A 21,561-nucleotide genomic window follows, 5' to 3' on the forward strand; every position below is an offset into this window, starting at 1 on the left:
ATTAGACCTAAGAGTATTTCAGAGCACAGCTTTCTCAGTTTGGGCAGTTCATCATGTCTCTTAAGTAAATGTTATTTCTCAGCTGTGGTCAGCATTAAGATAATTTTTCCCCAACTACCGTTACAACTGAAAGCCAGTTAGAATTGTCTGCTTAAAAGGCAAATCTGCTATAGCTTTCATAGCAGTGAATTCTAAAAGAATTTGGGAACGTATCATTGAGTGGTTCAAAAACATATACTTACATCTTAAATCCCTGTTCTACATAGTTTTATGGTAGTAGAGAGATCCCTTTCCAACTGACCACCCTAAATACTTGCATGATATCCCTGGTGCCTTGTTCAAGACAAATATAATAACAAACGTCAATCGGATAAGTCATTTGTGAGTATGTTTGGAAATATTACAGACATTAACAGCCAGTCACATATTTCTATATTGTCTAAAGCCTAAGATACCTAACTAAATGATTTTGCCATTTGAAAAGAAATTAAACACATTGTTTTGTGTATTCTATATTGTTCAGGATGGTCAGATTCTGGACGATATATAGCTACAGTTAAAAATACTAATCTTGTTGATGTCTACATTGAAGCCAGCGTACAAATGATATTTTCACTTGAGATATGTTTCAGGCTACTTCTTTGAATAATAACCTAGTTGTTCCATATAAAAAGGGTATTTGGTTGTTCATATTTCATAAGCTAATTGGTTCCAATATTCTTCAGTACTTACCTGAAGACCCAAGTACAGTTGACATGCAGGGAGAAATTTGGTATATTTAAAAAAATGTCTATTTTGTTAAAGAATAGAAGCACATGTTTTCCATTTGGTATTTTTGAAATTTTGATAAAAAACCTCTTTGGGCAAGGACTGTTTTATGGTTCTTTGAAAATCCCATATATGTTTTTTGAGCTGCATAATGAATACATTGCCCAGACCTGCTTTTAAATGCCATTTGGAAAACTGATTCACCAAGGCTGTGTTTCTTCTAGATGTAGGAGGTCACCTAGTGGTTCCCTACAAAAATGTTATGCAGAAGTGTGCCTTGCCCTTTCGCTAAACCAGAAGAAAGAAAGAAAACAGGCTGAAATTAAGAATGCCCTAGGCTGGTCCTCTGTAGACCATCTTGCTGAAAAAGCATGGCTGAAATTTCTTCACTTGGCAGGAGGTTCTCCTCAAGCTAATTACCTTGACTGTTAGGGGAAAGGAATAATTTTTGAGATAACACAGAGGATAAGTTGGAAGAAGTCCCTCCAGCAGGGTTATGGCTCTTTGGAGGTATATATAATCCACATTCCCTTAAGTTCTCGTAGCATAATATTATATTATTTCATACCCTCATGTACAGGGTTTTTACCCGATTCTCCCTGGGGGTGGGTGGAATACAAAAATATATATTAATTGTGCTTTCAATTACAGTCACTCTAGAGAAGTAAGTCCCTAGAATTGTATGAATTCATGAAGTCCCATGAATCGTGTGAATCCACTGTGGCAGAAAATATGAGGCCACCAATATTCTCCCCCCTCCCCTTTAATTTAATTCTTTTAACTGACTGATTAGAAAGGTCAAAGAGTGTCTTGAGTGTCTAATAAAAGGCATGACTTCTGCCCCATCAGCAGATTAAATTGCTATGGGGAGACAGGCAGGACTGGAAAGGTCACTTCAGAAAGAAAAAAAAGACATCTAGCAAAAATGGGTGGGAAGCCATCTGCCATTAGGAAATCCACCTTCTACTCTCCAGTGCCAACTCTGGAGCCTAAAAGCTTCTGCCTTGAGAACTTTTCTGGCACAAAGTTAGCAGAACAGGAAGTATCCAAGGAGTTCATGTTCTCTTTTGTTCTGATCTTGGAATCATGAGAATCTCCCATTTGATAGGAAGTAGAGAAAGAAGGAAAGTGTCAGGAAATCTCTGAAGGGACAGCATTACCCTTTTGATTGACTACAGTATTTTAGAAAGATCCCTGATACTAGGTGCTACCAAGTGAAGAAAGTATAATAAGACTTTTTAAGACTTACTGTATTTCATAATCATAATCGTAAAGTTGGAAGGGACCTTGGAGGTCATCTAGTCCAACCCTCTGCTCAGGCAGGAAATGCTATACCATTTCAGACAAATGGCTGTCTGGTCTCTTCTTAAAAACTTCCAGTGTTGGAGCATTCACAGCTTCTGGAGGCAGGTTGTTCCACTGGTTAATTGTTCTAACTGTCAGGAAGTTTCTCCTTAGTTCTAGGTTGCTTCTCTCCTTGACTAGTTTCCATCCATTGCTTCTTGTCCTGCCTTCGGGCGCTTTGGAGAATAGCTTGACTCCCTCTTCTTTGTGGCAGCCCCTGAGATATTGGAACACTGCTATCATGTCACCCCTCGTCCTTCTCTTCATTAAACTAGACATACCCAATTGCAGCAGCTTTTCCTTATCCTCCAGACCTCTAATCATCTTTGTTGCTCTTCTCTGTACTCTTTCCAGAGTACATTCTCAAAGATATGTATGTATATGTGATTTCAGCCTCCAAAAATACATGTTAGGGCTATTTTCACATGATCACTGAAGAGGACACTCATTAACTTGCCAAATGCCTCTCCTTCACTTTCCTACTTCTCGTGTAAAAGACAGTTTGAGGTCCTGTATAAAGATGAACTACAATTCTAGTGCCGAAGTGTTCCTTCTATATTGATTCTTCCTCTTGTACTTTCAAAATCCATCCTGTGGATATTTCAGTATCATCCCCTCAGTCCTGGCCTGTATATAATCCAGAGGCCAGCAATCAAACATTTCTCATTTTAAGATTTATTCTTCAAAACAACAAGATTCACATTCATGACAATCTTTCCCATACCTATGGATATCAAGAATGCTGAGATCTTGCATGGTCTTCAGAAAAGAACCCTGAAATTAGTGTTAAATATGGATGGTACAGTACTTCTGATCTGAGGCGCAAAATAAGAACTTGCTCCATGGTTTTAACAGGTTCTTTAGCCGAGTAAAACTATCAAGAATCTAGTTTGAACCCAGTTAAACTCAGGTCAGAGAAATGGAACAGAAGTGAGGCAAGGTTAGGAAACGTTTCTTTAAGAGAGAAGATAAAAGCCAAAGCTTTGGCTGCTGTAGATATTACAAGAGGAAGGGGGGGGGAGGTTACTCCAAAAAGAACTGAGAGCTAATAGGACAGGCAGGATTGTCAGCCTAGACAATTCAGCAGATACGGAAGTCGGGCCTGGTAAAGGACAGGAATCTCCTCCTTTGATCCAGAGTTCTATGGCTGGTGAGCACCGGATGCCTTGCAACCATGCTTTGCTTTGGACTGCCATGGTCTGTGTTGGTTCTTTTCCCTTCTTGGGGTGGCAGTCGTGAAGTTGGTAGGGAGAGATCTTTCTACTCCTTGCTGAAGAGAAGTTAAAGGCAGTTACAAGTGTTCAGGGTGGTCCTGAAGACATGTAACGAACTCAGAAACAGGTTTGTTTTTGTAGCAGATCTCATAGACAGCAGTGAAGAGTGGGAATCTGCAAGGGAAAAGATCAGGTAACAGGTAAACTGAAGAAAAATTATTAAAAACAGACCAGAAGAGAACCTTTCTTAAATGTTCCACCCCACAAGAAAGGCCAGACTGAAAGAACAAAATTATTTTTTCATTACAAAGTTTTTTGGGGGCAGGGGAAAAAAAAAACCTAGACTTTCTTTCAGGTAAATAGAGTTATAGTAAATAAACCAGGATGGCATTTCCTTCTATATAGAAATAGTAATTTTTGATTATTAATCAAGATAGTCTGCATATCTGTAATCTAATGCTAATGTCCTGAACGATGGACTAATCAACTAACTAGCTGGTAGTTGCTAGTCACACGTTATTTAACGGCCTAACCATTCTATGAACTAGCCAGCCACTCTTACCGACCCTAACACAAATTTGCCGGGTGTCAGCACAGCCCAGATATTGATGCCAAGTGAAATGGGAAGGAAGGCTATTGAACTCACTTGTCTGTCAGATTCCTGTGCTTCAGAATGTGATGCAGCTCCGCCGATGTCTGAGGACCCTGCAGTTTCTGTCCATGGAGCATCTCATTTTCCAGTTGTTCGATAGACTGTGAAATATAAGACAAAGCCCTACTTGGGAGTGATGGTCTGGATATTCCAAGTAGCCTTTATTGAGCCTTTCTTAGTGATTGCCTAAAGGAAAAATTTACAGTGGCTTCTCTTGCCTTCAACAAATCTAAACTCCACATGTCTTCATCTCTCCTTAGGGCATCCTGCAGCCTTTGATTTAGTAATCAAAAAAGTGTGCTTGCATGTACGATCCAGATCAGGGGTGTCTAAATTTGGCAACTTTAAGACTTGTGGACTTCAACTCCCAGAATTCCTTAGAGTTGAAGTCCACAGGTCTTAAAGTTGCCAAATTTGAAGACTCCTGATCTAGAGAGCACCAGAGTACAGCTTTTGGCATCTTTAGTGACCACAATTCCCGGGATTGTTTGTGACAAGTCGTAGCAGTAGTGCAACATAAGACAAACATTAATGGATAACTCTTCTTAGAGCTGCCAACCTAAAAGTCAGGGTTGCGTAGAACCATAAATACCATTTACCTCACGTGCGCCACCGCCCCAGTCCCTGCAGAGTAACCATGAAAATTGCAACATCGTCTTAAAATAGTTTGAATATAATTGAAATATGCAGGCATGGTAAAAAAGACCTCACCATCATCTCCTCAGTGCAGGTCTCCTTCTCCTCAAAAATTAAAATATTAATACATGTGGTCTCCAGCCGCGCAGAGATTGCGCATTGTTGCTTTATAGCAGATCAATGTTTCTATTTTCGAGTTTAAAAAATAACATTGATGAAATTAGCCAATGCTCTCCATGGCTGGGGTTTTAGAATTACTTCTTATTTTGAGCCAGCTCAAAGAGGATGAACTTAAGTTGTACTATAGTTTCAGGAGACATGATACAGGATTCCTGTCTCACAATATTGCAGAAGACCCTCTATATGCCATTCGAAAGATGCTTTCCAACTTCTGCAGCACAGCTCACATGGTGTAACAAGATGGTGGGTTTGTTGTCACTGAGTTGTGCTGGTGGGGGGCACGAAGGGAAGCTCAGCCAATCTCAATGTATACATGGTTGTACTTTGACAATAACGGTTCATTCAAAGAAGCTGACGATATGTCACCACATATTGATTCAGAAACAGCCTTGCTGCCTGAAACAAAAGATGTTTACTCTTTCTGTGCTTTTAAGCCACTTCTGATGCCAGGCTTCTTGAAGCCAAATTTTACTGACCTTGCAACCCAGTTCCAAGTCTTGACCTTTGCAATTCATATTTGACATAAATTCTAGTTTTTGTGAAATCCTCAATGTTGCAATCAAAACGAACACTGCCACAATTAATTATATATTCCCAACGCCCTTGGCAAAATATCAATATTTTTGCAGAGCAAGTACTGCAATATGAATCTCTTTTGAATTATTCTCAGTAAATACTTGCATACTGCAAGGGAGAAAAAGCAGGGATCTCGGAGTTCTAGTGGAAAATCACTTAAATATGAGCCAGCAGTGTGCTGCAGCTGCCAAAAAAGCCAACACAATGCTAGGCTGCATTAACAGAGGGATAGAATCAAGATCACGTGAAGTGTTAATACCACTTTACAACACACTTGGAATACTGCATCCAGTTTTGGTCACCACAATGTAAAAAAGATGTTGAGACTCTAGAAAGAGTGCAGAGAAGAGCAACAAAGATGATTATGGGACTGGAGGCTAAAACATATAAGGAACGGCTGCTTATGTCTAGTTTAATGAAGAGAAGGATGAGGAGAGACATGATAGCAGTGTTCCAATATCTCAGGGGCTGCCACAAAGAAGAGGGAGGCAAGCTACTATATTCTCCAAAGCGCCTGAAAGCAGGACAAGAAGCAACGGATGGAAACTAATCAAGGAGAGAAGCAACCTAGAACTAAGGAGAAACTTCCTGACAGTTAGAACAATTAATCAGTGGAATAACCTGTCTCCAGAAGTGGTGAATCTTGCAACACTGGAAATTTTTAAGAAGAGACTGGACAGCCATTTGTCTGAAATGGTATAGGGTTTCCTTGCTGAGCAGGGGGTTGGGCTAGATGACCTCCAAGATCCCTTCCAACTTTATTATTATTATTATTATTATTATTATTATTATTATTATTATTATTATTATTATTATTATTATTATTATTATTATTATTATATCATCATCATCATCTCCATTTCAGCCATGATTGCTCTCTTTGACAGCCACTGAGTTTCATACATATACCTATCTGCCTGCCTCCCTACCTAACTGGAATCTGTTGAGCTGTTCTCAGCTGTCATAGTATATCTTTCCTGTCCTTCATGCCCTTCAATCCAAAGCTCTTCAATTCCAGATAACGTTTTCAAGTTCCTTTTGTTTCCCATTGTGCGTTTCTACCTCCCAATAATTCCAGTTGTTCCTCTCATATAGTATCTCATTTTTGAGTGAGCTGAACTATTATGCCATGATTTCACCATGCCTTTCCCCATAGTTAGGGAAAGCCCTCAGAGCCTCAACTATTTTTTCAGCATTGCTGCTTGATCAAGGTATCACATTCTGAGTCCAGATTATAAGGTCATCCCTCAAAGACCCCATTTAGAAATAGGCCTGTTCCCAATCGGGCTAGTCCTCTGAGATGTTGTTGCACTTGGTGAAACGACTCAACTAGGTTAATGCATCTGTCCCCACAAGCTATGCCACACTGGTAGAGTCATTCCAAAGAGAAAGGTTTGTGGGAGGAATTGATTGCCCCCCTCCTATCCTAATAGAAATCAGGATGTGAGGACACCTGGAAAGGTGGCAGTGAACATAAGGAGGCGTACGATGGAATTGTGTCAAATGTCCAAGTAAATCCTGCCGTGTTTACCAGCAATCATTCCCTGATACAAGTGCTGCCTCAGACATTCTGGGGTGGACTCAGCCAACAGAGATTTATTACAGAAACGATGACTTATATACTCATATCTTACCACTGAATCATAACCACTGGCTTGCTTACCTTGCCAGTCTTGGCAAATGCCTCAGCTACTTTACGGTTACGGCCTCCATAGCAGGTGGTAATTAGATCAGCAACCCCACAGCTCTCTAGGAAGGTGGAAGAAGTGACAGGGCCCTTGCAAAAGAGCTTGGCAAAGGCAATCATCTCCATCAGGCCCAGACGGATGACAGCTGCCTTGGTGTTGTCTCCAAAGCCCAACCCATCACAGAACCCAGCTCCAACAGCCACCACATTCTGGGAGAAAAAAGGGACACAAATCTTGATAACCAGAAAGCTTTGGTACTTAGCTGGCATTGCAAATCAATTCAACACAGCAGCCTTTGGTGGCCAAAGTAAAATCACAAATGAGCCCACTGTGATGACATTGTGCTTGAGAACCCCACATTCTAGTTAATCGTGTATCTGCCCCTACCATCTCCAGGCATGGTAGAAAAAATAGTGGTTTTAACCAAACTCGTCCTGAATGATAATTTGAGATTGCTTCTGGCTGTTCCTCTGTCCCCAGAAGGGGGAAATTAATACCTATACCTTGAGGGCACCACAGATCTCTACTGTGTCTGCTTCCTGTACCACCGTGATTCGGAAGTTGGGTGTTTGCATCAGTTCCTTCAGAATCTGTCCATGCTGTACGTTCTTGCAGCCTAAAAGAAGCAGGAGTTTTGTTTATTTATTTGTAAAATTTATTGGCCACCCCTCTTACCGCAGGGTTGCTCTTGGTGGCTTACAATCTTAAAAGGATAAAAACTATACAAAAGCTAAAAAAAAAGATAAAATACTGTGAGGATTCAAGTACTGCACCCCAATTAAAAGATTGGGAAGGCAGGAGTAGGATGAGGGGAGGAGGTATCTATTTTTAATGTATCAACCACCTCCAGCGTGTTACTCTCCCGTTGGAGACCCAAGCCAGCTGATACATAATGTTCTTCATGTGCCTATTGATGTGGCTGATTTGTCTGAGTGCCAGGCTTCCAGGAATTCTCTGGCATTTTTGGATTTGGCTTGATCCAGGATGCTTACTGTTTCCCAGTTGAAACTACGGTTAAGTCTATCCATATGTTATGGAATGAAGGAGTTTTCATCATGTGTTCTAGCTGCTAATTGTGTTCATGGATGCGCTCTGCTAGTTTCCTGCCTGTTTGTCCTACATCGTGGCTGTTACAGTTCTTAACTGTTATGTTGTAGACTCCTGCCTTTTCTTTTGGGGCTGCTGGTCTTTTGGTTTACTTAGGATGTTTTGGAGGGCTTTATCCTTTTCACATCATCCTTGTGTTGGTTGTGATGTAAAGAAATAGATGTAAGACGTCTTCCAATAAAATGGATACTCGTTTTTGATACTTTATCAAAAAGCGCCTGACCACTCAATCCAATACAGCACAAACAACAAAACAACACAAGTGGTGAAAAGTATAACATTGCCATATATATATACAGTATATATATACAGTATATATATATGACTGATGAAAACAAATAAGTTTGAAAAAATATGAGCTGTCACTGGTGTGACTACTGCCTGTCGATGGCCTTCGGTTAGGCCGAAACAGGAAATAAAGATTTGTCCCATGTTTGGGGCCTAGCAAGGTAATCTAAATAGTTAACAAGCATTTACACATATCTCCCTTGCTTTTCAGCTAACAAAGTGAGATAGAGCTTGCGGCCTAGAAGTTAAAACAACTGCCTAATGTGCAATCAGCCCAGGTTCAAATCTCAGAAGGGTATGGCTGACTGATGAAAACAAATAAGTTTGAAATGCATATCAGTCTCCCTTTAATTCTTTGTTAGCAATCTAAAATTTACACAAATATGAGCTGTCACTGGTGTGACTACTGCCTGTCAATGGCCTTTGGTTAGGCCGAAACAGGAAATAAAGATTTGTCCCATGTTTGGGGCCTAGCAAGGTAATCTAAATAGTTAACAAGCATTTACATATATATATATATATATATATATATATATATATATATATATATATATATATATATATATATATATATATATATATATATATATATATATATATATATATATATATATATATATATATATATATATATATATATATATATATATATATATATATATATATATATATATATATATATATATATATACACACACATATATATATATATACATATATATATATATAAGCCCTGCAAAACATCCTAAGTAAACCAAAAGACCAGCAACCCCGGAAGACAAAGACAATGCTAGAGAAAAATATTATGGGATTTAGTGACAGTCGAGGCTTGGCTGATCAAATGTACATAGTTCCCCCAAACCAGTGGGAAAGCACAGTAACATAGTGGCATGTTGAAGTTGGAGCTTTGCTCTATCATTAAGCCGTGGTTTGTCCCTTGGGAACTGTCAGCAGCCAGAAAGATAGAGAGAAGTGCTGTTGAGTCCCTGAGATCCAAGGAAAGGTGGGGGCAGAATAGATTCATACACAGATAAAGAGATCTTGGATGATTAAGGCTGCTTTTTTCCGGAGATGAAGTAATGATATTTACCAATAACAGAATTTGAAATCCGGCAATGAATTCCTCGACACCATTCAAAGCCAGCTGATGAGCTAATGAAACATGTAATCAAGATGATGTTAGCCACTGATTTCTGCATTGGTTTCCTCCCTTGCGCCAAACAAACTGATCTGTTAGACCAGGGGTCTTCAAACTTTGCCCTTTTATGACTTGTGGACTTCAACTCCCAGAATTCCTCAGCCAGCGTGCCCGGCTGAGGAATTCTGGGAGTTGAAGTCCACAAGTCATAAAAGGGTCACGTTTGAAGACCCCTATGTTAGACTAAGAGATACTATGGGAAAAGAACCGCTCAAGAAGGGGAATAGGAGAAAATCCAGACACATATCGACGTTTGTTTTATAATGGTGAATGGTTTGGCAGAAGGGCATTTGGGTCAACAATGAATCTTTGTTAATCCTGAAAGTGCTAGAAGTCTTTTTGGGCGGAGGGGGAGCTGCAACCAGCCTAAATATCACTCTGAAAATTGTATTGCATTGCGTTGCACTGTGGTGCCTTGGTATTTCCTTTTTATAATCAAGCAACTGGATCTCCAATGTGATCAAACTGGTTCTGGAAATTATGTATGCAGCAGTGCAAGGTCTCGTGGCTGGGTCTAATATTACTACTGCCTTCCCTTGATATCAGATATGTAGTAAGAGAGAAGGTGGCCAGGGCTGTTCGGTTCCCAACCTGTTGCTGTCATTTGCTTTCTAGCTGCTATGTGACATTATCTGGATGCCTGCATACCAGAGAAAATGAGGAGGAAGATGAGTGACAGGAGAGTGGAAGCGAATCTCTGCACAGCCCCCAACTATGCCTCAGCAAGAAGGGGGGGGGGTCTTTCTAGACTGCAGGTGTAATTAACGTAGACCCAGCCTCTCTAAGGGGTCTTGAGACAAGACTTTCTCTACTAGTCTGGCAATGTCTCTTTATTTGAATTGTGCCTGGTTCCTTTCCCTTTAAGAAAGCAAAGCAAAGCATTAGACCATGGGGAACATTCTGTGTGTTCCTTGTTCACCAATCTGTTGGCTCAGCTGGTGCAAATCTTCTCTACTAGGAGAAAAGTGCTTTATGAAACTGGGCAAGGTGGCTTCCCCTGTTCTGCACGACATTTTTCTCCTTACCGCCTACCCACAGCAGGTGAGATGGAACTAGTGCCATCTCAATGGGAAATTTAAAAATACATCGTTAATATATGGGATAGTACAGTGATGGCAAACCTTTTAGAGACCGAGTGCCCAAACTGCAACCCAAAACCCACTTATGTATCGTCGGGTGCTGGGGGGGGGGCGTGGCCCATTGGGTGGGCGTGGCTGGAACAGCAGACTGGGTGGGACTAAAAAGTTCAATCAATTCCAACTTTGCGAGATCTTTTTTTCCCCTCGAGAAGTTGAAATTGATTGATTGAACGAACCTTTTTTTTTGCACACGGCGGCAGAGGCCTAAAGCAAAAAGGTTCATAGGTTCGCCACCACAGGGATAGTATATGGCCACCTTGTTTTCCCAGCGGCAGGCAGTAATATGTCTGGGTGGAACTGCAGTGTCCAAATACTAAAGTTAGCAAGGAAAGGTGGAGGAACACCCTACGAATGTAGCATAAAAATAAAGTACAAATCTAGAGAACTGATCTCCAGCTTGCCTCCAGCTTTCCATATGAATCATAAGCTCAAGTCCATTACCAATGGTGGTCTCACAGAACTTCTCATCTGCCACTTCATTGGCTATATTGGCTCCCATCAGCACACTCATTTCAATGCTTAGCTGCTCACGGATGATGTCTGAGATCAGCTTCAGCCCGTCAGGACCTTTGTCCACACCCTGCAAGTGATGTCAGATCAATTAACTTGACTATGGGACTTTGCAATAGTCCTGCTTGACTGAACTCTCAGTGCCACTCCCGTAATGAGATTCAAGACTTAAGTACATGGCTAGGCCCTCAGTTAATGTAGGTTTGTAAAGGCAGTTCAACTCTTGTAATCGTATCATTTGCTAAAGTTATTAGGATGCCACTAAATGTCACAAGTAGACCCTCGCTTTGCATGAAACAGAAATTGCCCGTTTCACATCTGTGGCCACTTGATCTCCCCTTTCAGAACTTTCACACTCTTTGGCTATGTCGGTGTGACTACTTATAAAGAATATAATATACAGCATATACTATAGTGAACCCATTGGAAAAGAGTAAAGGAGACAGATTTGAGCCATCCACTAATTGATATGGATAAGTGACTGCTGAGAAACAAAAATGGCTTTTCTGATTAATTGTAAAGGCATGGACCCTTTAAATTTGACTTTTAAAGTTATCTCTACTATTCATTTCCAAAACTAAATGTTGCACCAACTCGGTATGAATAAAATATTTTCATCTGCCTTTGGCATTTCAGAACTCATGGTAGACTAGCCGAATAGTTTCTGGAACAGCGTCTTTATGTTATTGCATTTAAATGCAATCTAATTAATCTAACTGGCAGGAGAGACAGACCAGCATAACAGAATAGAAATATTTTAAATCAATAAAATGAAATCATTAAAACAAACTAGCCACTCCCGTTTAACCATGTGATTGTCACCAATGTAACAATGGAGAGGAGAGAGACTGCAGAAATGGTTCTAGATCTAGCCATTCTTCCTTTCCGTGTGAAGGAATTGAAACAAAAGACATTTTACTGAGAGGACTGTGTCTTTGCCGGATGCTCAGAGAGGGGAAGGAACTTCATGGTTCCTTCATGAACTGGAGATCAGAACTCAAGGCAGAACCGTGTAATCAAGTCAAGCTCTCTAATAAAAGAGCATCCTTACTGAACTATATGTGACTGAGATATCTCCCTCTTTCTATCCATTCACATGGTGGTGAAATGTTCTCCCAGCAAAGCCTGGTCAAATCTTCCAATTACTCCTTTAAGAGGTCATACCAGCTTATCCCCCCAACCCTGCCCCCAGCCACACTCACACCTTGATGAGCGAGATGCCTATTGCTTCTTTCTTGATATGTCCCTTCATCTGTTCGCAGAGCTTCCCGATGAATTGATGGGGCACTACAAAAATGAGGATGTCTGCATCAGTGGAAGCTTTTAATACATCAGGCACAGCCACCTGCAGCAATCAAGGAGCCAGGAAAAAGAAGTCAGCTTGTAGGCCCTGGAGGGAACTCCGTTTTCATTCACATGTAAAGAGAGGGAACTAAACATGGGCTTATCTGGTGGACACTTGCATATGCTCAGTATATTCATAAAACCCTCTACTGCAGGCATGTCAAATTTGCGACGTCACGCTACATATCAGGACATTTTCCGCCATTGCCGACAATGGGGTGGGCGCGGTTTTGGCGTGATGCATGCGGCCCGTGGGCCGGCAGTTTGACATGCCTGCTCTACTAGTATTTCTACTAGCCTGTAGAAATAATGCAAATATATTTACGCAGCTTGCCTGCAATTATGATGTGTCTACTTGTCCTAGTAATGAATAGCAGGGAGCTCTACAAAATTGAAAGACTCAAGCCAGAAAGCAGCTCCACTGGATTATGCTTGAAGATTTCACTGGCTGTTGCTCACACATTTGAAGACCATAAATGCAAGACACTTGTTTCTTAGCCTGATTGTCCTTGAAAGCCAAAGCATTCTGGTCCTGTCATCCCAAAGACTGAGTCCCAAAAGAAATTGGGCCCATAGAAGAATACAGGCAGTGTTGGAGGCCATATCATCTGCAACACCTTTCAGGAGCTTAGTTGCCAGACCATTTTATCCAGATTGCTAGCAATGATGGCATGCTGGAATTCTAGGACAAATCCGACGTGAAGTGCATTCCAGCCAGTTCTATCTCCCAAGCTAGGAAAGAATACTGATAGGCTGGAGAGCTTTCAGAGGCATGTTACTGGGTTGCTAAAAGGAATCCTAGGGTGCAAATCCAACTTAAGAAATAGGAAGAATGGAAGATCCTTTCCTGTGTTTGCCCTTCCTAATCTGACGTCCTCTACTTGAGCCATCTATCTCACTGGTAACATTCATTACCATCAACAGATCCGATCTATTAGCTTAATATTACCTATGTTGGCTATCCAACCTTTCTGGCAGGAAAGTTTCTAATCTTCCTTGGAGATCCTGAGGACTGAATGCAATATTTATGTTCTACCCCAGTTCATCAATGCCAATGATAAGAACACGTGACCCGAACACTCAGAAAAGCAGGTGCACAATGGCCTTTCGTTGCAAAAGCTTAGATGTAATGCCTTCCTCTTTCTTGCAAGTGGGCTTCCTGACACCCTGCTAAGCACCAGGAAACCAAATTAATTGGTAAGCAGTGACAGGTTTATTTATTACTTTTGTTACCAAGGCAACATCTTCCCAGATCTTCCTTTTACTGGAAGAAGCACAAGTGTGCTTTGCTATTGCCAAGGCATAATAAAAGGTTTTGGGATGGGGAGAGGGAGAGGGTGGGTGAAGGGCAAGCAGGCTTCTTGAGTGGGTCATGCAATCCATACAAGTTAAATAGTATTACTAGTAACCAATAAAGCACATCTTTTTTATTTCAATGCTATTGGTAAATTTCCGTTCATTATTTTTTAACGAAATTGCAGCTCACCTTAATAAAGCAAAATGTTAAAACAGCAAAAACTATAGCTTGTATTAAAAATCAAGCAGAACTGCTGTTAAGTATGAAGGAAGTGAATGAAAGCAACGGCACAAAAGGCAATCTGAGAGGGTCCTTTTTCGGCAGACCCTTGCAAAAAACAAAAGTGAGCACCCAACATGGGTTCCTTTTAGAGAAAGTTACAACCATGATGGGGCTAGCCATCTAAGGCCATGCTCCTGGCAAAGCCAAGGCCTCACTGCAGAAGATAAGCCTAGGGTACAGTAGGAGTTCACCAGAAGCCTTTTAATGGCACAGCAGAAGTGAACAAGGATGCCCTGAGACAGAACATGTCTAATTTTTGGAGACTCCCTAGACAAGATCCTGCAGTTTGCTTAGCAAGGTATTTCAGAAATTGCTTGCCATTGCCTCCTTCATAGGGCTGAGAAAAAGTGAGTGGCTCAAAACCACCCAGCTGGCTTTGTGCCTAAAGTTGGACTAGAACTCATGCTCTCCCAGTTTCTAGACTGATGTCTTAATCAGTGCACCAAACTGCCTAGTGGTTAAGATACCAAACCAGACCCTGGGGGAGGGGGGCTGTGAGTTCTAGTCCTGCCTTAGGCCCAAAGCAAGCTGCGTGACCTTGGGCCAGTCTCTCTCCCTCAGGCCTAGAAAGGAAGCCAAGAAAAACAATTTCTGAAATTATTATTATTATTTATTAAACTTATATACCGCCCTTCTCCCGTAGGACCCAGGGCGGTTCACAAGGCAATTAAAACATTACAATACAAAAATTAATAACAATTAAAATAGATTAAATTTTCCTTAATTAAAATCTAAAACCCCTATGACTCTGATTAAAAACCCAATTACAATAAGTTAAAAATTAAAAAATTCCTCAGTCCTGGCCGGAAAGCTCAAAGAGCCAGGTCTTCAGGTCCCAGCGGAACGAACGAAAATCAGGGGCAGTCCTAAGCTCTACGGGTAACTGGTTCCAGAGGGCAGGCGCGCCCACAGAGAAGGCCCTCCCCCTGGGTGTTGCCCGCCGGCAATCCTTTGCCGGCGGCACCCTGAGAAGGCCCTCCCTGTGGGAGCGCACAGGACGAAGGGAACTTGATGCCGGCAGCAGGTGTTCCCTCAGATATCCCGGACCCAAGCCATTTAGGGCTTTATAGGTCATCACCAGCACCTTGAATCTCACCCAGAGGGCAACCGGAAGCCAATGCAGCTCGTGGAGCAGAGGTGTTATATGGGAGTATCGGGAAGCCCCCATCACAATTTGCGCGGCTGCATTCTGCACCAGTTGAAGCCTCCGAGTGGTCCTCAAGGGCAGCCCCATGTAGAGAGCAAGATACCTTGCTAAGCAAACTGCAGGATCTTGTCTAGGGAGTCTCCAAAAATTAGACATGTTCTGTCTCAGGGCATCCTTGTTCACTTCTGCTGTGCCATTAAAAGGCTTCTGGTGAACTCCTACCCTAGGCTTATCTTCTGCAGTGAGGCCTTGGCTTTGCCAGGAGCATGGCCTTAGATGGCTAGCCCCATCATGGTTGTAAGCCAAGAAAAACACTTCTGAAAAACCTTGCCAAGAAAACTGCAGGGACAATTCCAGGGAGTTGTCAGCAGTTAAGACTGACTCAAAGGTTCATGCACACACCCCGAAAACAAAATATAAAACAAAACCTACCCTAAAGTTTCAGTATACTAATGGAACCTATAGTTCAACACACTAAGAAGGCACAGAAGACTGGAGAAGATGAGGTAGATAGAATAAAAACTTTGATATTCCTAAATAGTTTTAACTTCATTTTTCCCCTTCTTAAGCAATTTTCTATTATTGGTTAGTGGAAGCTTCCCAAAGCTTAAAGGCTGTGGCATGTTCCAATATTAAAGCATGGTCAACTAACAAAATAAAAAAGTAAGATTCAGATAAAAGTTAAAAAAAACAGCTCTGTTTAAAAAACCAAGGATCATCAGCAACATAAAACTTTGTATTGTGGGTGCAAAAGCTTGATTTTAAAGGAATTTAAAATAATATGGAAATAAAAATGTCAAAATCACACAAATGTTGAGTCATCTGAAATTTCTTGCAATCAATCTCTCTCTTTCACCCTTTTGTATTTATTATATTTTGCATAATAATGACTAAAAGATTTCAAAAAGTCACTGGGTCGTGAAATGCTTTGGCAAAAATTCCCTTATTCATCTTTAAGTGGGAGAGGAAATCCATGACCCAGGCCAAACTCAGTCCAGCCCGATCCAAGAACTCTCCCCAGATTTCAGTTAACTACGAGATGGTTAAGCTTCTTGTTTTGATTCTTCTCTCAAAATGAGGAGTTTAAAAGTTATGCAGCTTTAGCAGGATTTTGTCCATTTTAAAGATGATGGGAATATCTCAAATTCTTCCTTTAGCCATTATAGGATAGATGACATTGAAAAAGAGAGACTTTCTATGTACAGAGCAACTGCTGGAATAGGACTATGTTACAGTGCAACTGCTGATTGTACTTCTCAGCAATAGCTACAAGGCATGTTTTACCATTACGAAAATGACTGTAATTAATGACAGGTAATTAAACAAGAGCTAGTTGTAATTTGAGACATGGTTAAATTGCTGAGAGGGAAGGAGGAAGGTATACACTCATAGATGACCATCTGATAATCTGAAGTCTACTACATAGAGTGAAGCCATGGCTAATTCATAGAACATGTCTTTTAAATCTCAAAGCTCTATATTCAGTCCCAGCATCTCCTCAGAGAATTGCTTGAAGATTTTACTCCCTCTGCCTGAAATCCTGAAGGTACTGCTGATGGTTTGAGTAGATCCCACTGGCTGCCTAAGCCTCATGTTCACTGGTCTGCAGTAAAAGCCCACTTCCTAAGTTTCTGGACAATACAATAATGCAAGTATAAACATATCAAGTGGACAATTTCACAGCACGTCACCTTCAAGCTTTTTGGTCATATGTAAGACCAGGCTTCCCAGTTCTGGAGATGCCCCAACCAATGTCAGTTATGCACGACAGGATGTCTGCATGCACATCCGTGGCATTCAGCCTCATTAAGGAATTGTGGTTTATTTTAATTTTTAAAAGCATATTGCTTTTATTTTTATGTTTTATATGCTTCACTTTTCATTGTTGTAACATTCTGAGCAGTACTGGGGTATACATTTAATTTTTTTAAATTTAATTTAAAACTTTACTTTTAATTTTTAAAGAAGCTTTATATTACTGACCTTGAGCACCTAATCCCCAGGATTACATTTTGTTTTGTGATAACCCCTGCCTATACAGCATCTCCCAAGCAACAAAAACACAATTTTCCACCAATTTTTAGTAGGGGAAACAAAAGAAAAACTTTGTATCTGAGTTTTCAGATATTGTTAATGCACTTAGGGAAGCCAGGTAGAGTGGGGGGAACAGGATGCCTGCAGTTTTTCAAAGCGGAAAAAAATATGGCCCCCAAATTCCATCCTGCTGTCCTTGGTGGCATCATGAAGCTACCGTCATGCCTTCGGTGAGATATAAATATAAATAAAAAGCTGCCCAGTGATGCTCTAATTTGAAAAGCAGGCCTCAAAAGAAAATCCATGCTTTGCTCTAGCTTAGGGCACAGTTCCCCGCCCCCCCCCAAGACTGCCCCTCCAGTGTGCCAAACCCACCACGTTGGGCGGAAGTTTATGGCCGGGCAAATACTTGACGTTCTCATGCTGTGTGTTGATGATCTCGGTGAGCTTCCGGCCAGCAATCTCCTCTTCAAACACCCACATCTTCACAGTGGTGTCAAACATATCCAATCTGGCTGCATTGCTGCCCACAATCTTGGCAATTGCTGAACCCCTGCAGCAGGAAGAGAGACAGAGATGCAAGGCTCCTTCCTTGGGCTACCTCCCCCCCCCCCACATTCTTCTATTGCGAGACCAGAATTCGAGCAAGGGTCTCAGCTTGGAGAGGACCCTAACATAAAGACTGGACCCCCTGAGGTTATTTTCAGAGTTCAGCTCTTTCACAGCTGGAGGTACCATTTCATCTAGCAGCCTTTCCAGCTATCTATTTTGGCTGTGGCTGCAGGGACTTGCAAATGCTGCAGTGCCTGGGAGGCCCAGTGTGCAATAATATGCTCAAAACCAGCTGGGAATCATGTGGTGGCCAGCTTGAGTGGCTCTTGCATGGAAAAGCAGATCCCTAACAAGACTAGGAAATAACAAGACTAAGAAAAAGCAAATATTTCATGAATTAGTGACAACTTGCTTTGGCTATGAACCATGACCCCTTAGCCAGTAGGTCATATACCTGATATGGATTTTAATGTTATAATTAAGTGCATTTGCTTTCCAGATGCCATAAAAGTCTCCGTTCTTTTTGCTGCCACACACCAGGGAGAAAACTCCAAGGGCTCAAAACTAAATTAAAAACAGATATACCCATCCCATCAAATCATTCACATCAAGCAGCTATACTGAGGACTCTGGAAACATATACTTTTGACGGTACTACTTTTAAGAGAGTTTTCAAGCAAAAGCAGATAGACTTTTTTTAATCTACAACTTCACACAAACAGTGGCTGTCTCCACAGCTCTACACCTACATATATTTGTGTCAATGGGAGAGAAAGAATGAGAACGGCTGATTGTTTGATGCTTGAGAGACAGGCTGGATTTAAGTGCTCATCTTCCTCCATCTCTGCTTACTCAAGAGTGCAGAACCAAAAATCTGGCAGAACTGAAGGGCAATCAGGGAAGAGGCTAATCCAGCTGGACTGCCATGACTGAACAACTGGCAGAGGGGATACAACTTGAAAGCAAAGTCAAAGCCACTCAGATAGGACATGTATCCGGACAGAGGTATCCTCACGGGCAGATTTTGAGAGGCTCTCGAGAATCTTGTGTTTTACAACTGTATGAAAAGATTTATTGGGGTTCCCTGGTGGCAAAACTACCTGCTCAATAATGCACTGCCTTATACTGAATGAAGACAGTGAAGCCAATGGCTCTGCTGACCCAGGATGAGGGCAGTTGCAACCCAGAAGATCCTTATGTATTTGGAAGGCACTGGGTCGGGGGGGGGGGGGGGACGAATTCTGCTGGGTAGAACCACAAGCCTAGAACATGACGAATGCATTAAAACTGCAAACGGGAGCTGTGCTGCCTTGAAGCCGTACCTAAAACTTCTTTTCAGAGAAATTTTAAAAAAGAGGAGAATCTTATCCCATGATATTCAGCCCATAAGCATCTCGCAACAAAACGCATGACCTAAGCAGGGGTCGGCAACCTCGGCTCTTTTATGACTCGTGGACTCCACTTGGTGGAGCAGTGGGCTGATGCCTCCTTAAATAACACCAGCTGCCTGCAATTAGTGCAGGTTCGCATCCCACCAGGCTCAAGGTTGACTCAGCCTTCCATCCTTCCCAGGTAGGTAAAATGAGGACCCAGATTGTTGGGGGCAATTAAGCTGACTTTGTAATAATGCCGCTTGGGGTGTGTGTGAAAGCCCTAACAAGCAGGCATATACAGAGAATGAAGGCTACTGCTAAGCTTGTAAGCCGCCCTGAGTCTTCGGAGAAGGGCGGGATATAAATGTAATAAAAATAAATAAATAAATAAAACTCCCAGAATTCCTGAGCCAGCATAGCTGGCTCAGGAATTCTGGGAGTTGAAGTCCACGAGTCATAAAAGAGCCGAGGTTGCCGACCCCTGACCTAAGGAATATGCCTTAGAGCGGGGGGGGGGGAAGCTCCCGTTATGGGCTTATGTTTCCGCGACGGTGGGATGAGAGAGCAGCCCTTGCACCGCGTTCCCCGTAGTTCTAACTGTTGAAGACATCTGCAGCCTGCATCTCTCAAGACGCCCGTCTCTCGGTTACTGGGCGTCGATAACCGAGATCCAGCCGGCGAGAGAGAGAGTCCCGGGGGGCGCCACCGCTCCGAAACCCGACGGGTCGCCGTCTCCGTCTCTTGCAGCAAAAGCGAGCCTGCGAGCCTCCTCCGGGGCACCCTCCGTCCAGACAAACCTTCCCCCAGCCTCCGCTTCCCCAGCTTGCACGAAGGCCCACGGCTACTACTTCGCGAAAGCCGATTACGCCCGAACGAACGCGGCAATCCTCAAGGCGTCGCAGAACTCTTCGTCGCTCTGGCGGTCCTAGTAGTCTACGGCAGCGTTTCCCAACCTTAGGAACTTGAAGATGCGTGGACTTCAACTCCCAGAATTCCCCAGCCAGCATAGCTGGCTGGGGAATTCTGGGAGTTGAAGTCCACGCATCTTCAAGTTCCTAAGGTTGGGAAACGCTGGTCTACGGCGGCCCCCAGCAATCCCAACCTTTCCGCCGCCCCCCCTCTCCCCCCCCCGCCTTCCTTTTCTGAACCTCGTTCGGCGCCTCGGCCCGGCCCGGCCCGCCCCAACGCACCAGTTGCCGGAGCCCACGATGCAAACTTTCTTTCCGCCCATGGCCGTGAACGTTGTTGAATCCCAAGCCGCGGCAGCTGCCTCCCGGCCTTGGGAGGCATTATAACCCCTCGGCTGGCCGGCCCCTCCCTCCGCCCACCAGCTCGTCGCCCAAACCGCGCTCAGGCGGAGAAAGGCGATCGGGCTGCGGGGGCCGCCGCGAGGTGTGCTGGCTGAGCCTTGGCTGGAGGCCGCCTGCCCTCGCCAAGGACCACGCTTAGCGTTCGTTCCCCGTTTCCCCCCCAAGTTTAGGCAAAGCGGCTGGGAGATCGGCAGATGGGCGCGTTTGCAAAGGAGTTCTGCGTGCCTTCCAAGTCAGTCTCACAGGTGGGACTCCCGCAGAGCCGCACTTCGGAACGGGGAGCCCCTCATTTTTTTTCCAGGTTCGTTCCGGGTTCTGTCTGCACCCCGCGCTCCCCGACCAGCGCCCTTCTCAAGGCGGGGTGCAAAGAGGCAAGCATTGGGTTAGGGCAGGGGCCTTCAAACTTGGCCCTTTTATCACTTGTGGACTTCAAGTCCCAGAATTCCTCAGCCAGCGCTGGTCGAGGGGGGGGGCGCTGGGTGTGGGGGGTGCGTTGCTGGCTGAAGAATTCTGGGAGTTGAAGTCCACAAGTCCTAAAAGGGCCAAGTTTGAAGACCCCCTGGGTTAGGGTTTCGGAGAATCTTACGCAGAGAAGGAAACGTAAGCTTCTCCAAATAGCCAGGGACGAGACTGCATTCCTCAACTACGGTGTTGAACGTTATTTAAGAGGAAACGGACGTCATCGTATTGGCTACTGCATGTTAAAAAACAAGAGTACAAAAGTGAAAAAAAGATTAAACAAGATGCTCAAAAACTATAACAATAAGTTAAGTTAAAATACATAAAAACAATCAAACCCATCACCCATGAGGCATTAGTAAATGCTGATTGCTTTAAAATTAAATTTTGTTTCTCCTGGCCCCGCTCGCTTTTTGTCCAATCCCGGCAGGTTTTTGCAACGTCCCCGAAATGGTACTGCGGC

At 42.9% G+C, this 21,561-nt stretch overlaps 1 protein-coding gene across 1 annotated transcript; it reads right to left on the reverse strand.

Annotated features, from left to right (window-relative positions):
• Positions 1-2,343: 2,343 nt before the first annotated feature.
• GPD1 (glycerol-3-phosphate dehydrogenase 1) lies at positions 2,344-20,646 on the reverse strand. Its single transcript, XM_081320646.1, has 8 exons — positions 20,520-20,646; positions 17,780-17,957; positions 12,505-12,645; positions 11,232-11,370; positions 7,562-7,674; positions 7,034-7,267; positions 3,973-4,079; positions 2,344-3,500 (listed from the first exon to the last, which is right to left on the reverse strand). Exons 1-8 carry the CDS (start codon positions 20,558-20,560, stop codon positions 3,404-3,406), a joined length of 1,050 nt encoding a protein of 349 aa, XP_081176772.1. The 5' UTR covers positions 20,561-20,646; the 3' UTR covers positions 2,344-3,403.
• Between the last annotated feature and the right edge of the window lie 915 nt (positions 20,647-21,561).

The sequence above is a fragment of the Vipera berus genome (assembly GCF_964194415.1).
Source record: "Vipera berus genome assembly, chromosome: 2".
Taxonomy (NCBI): domain Eukaryota; kingdom Metazoa; phylum Chordata; class Lepidosauria; order Squamata; family Viperidae; genus Vipera; species Vipera berus.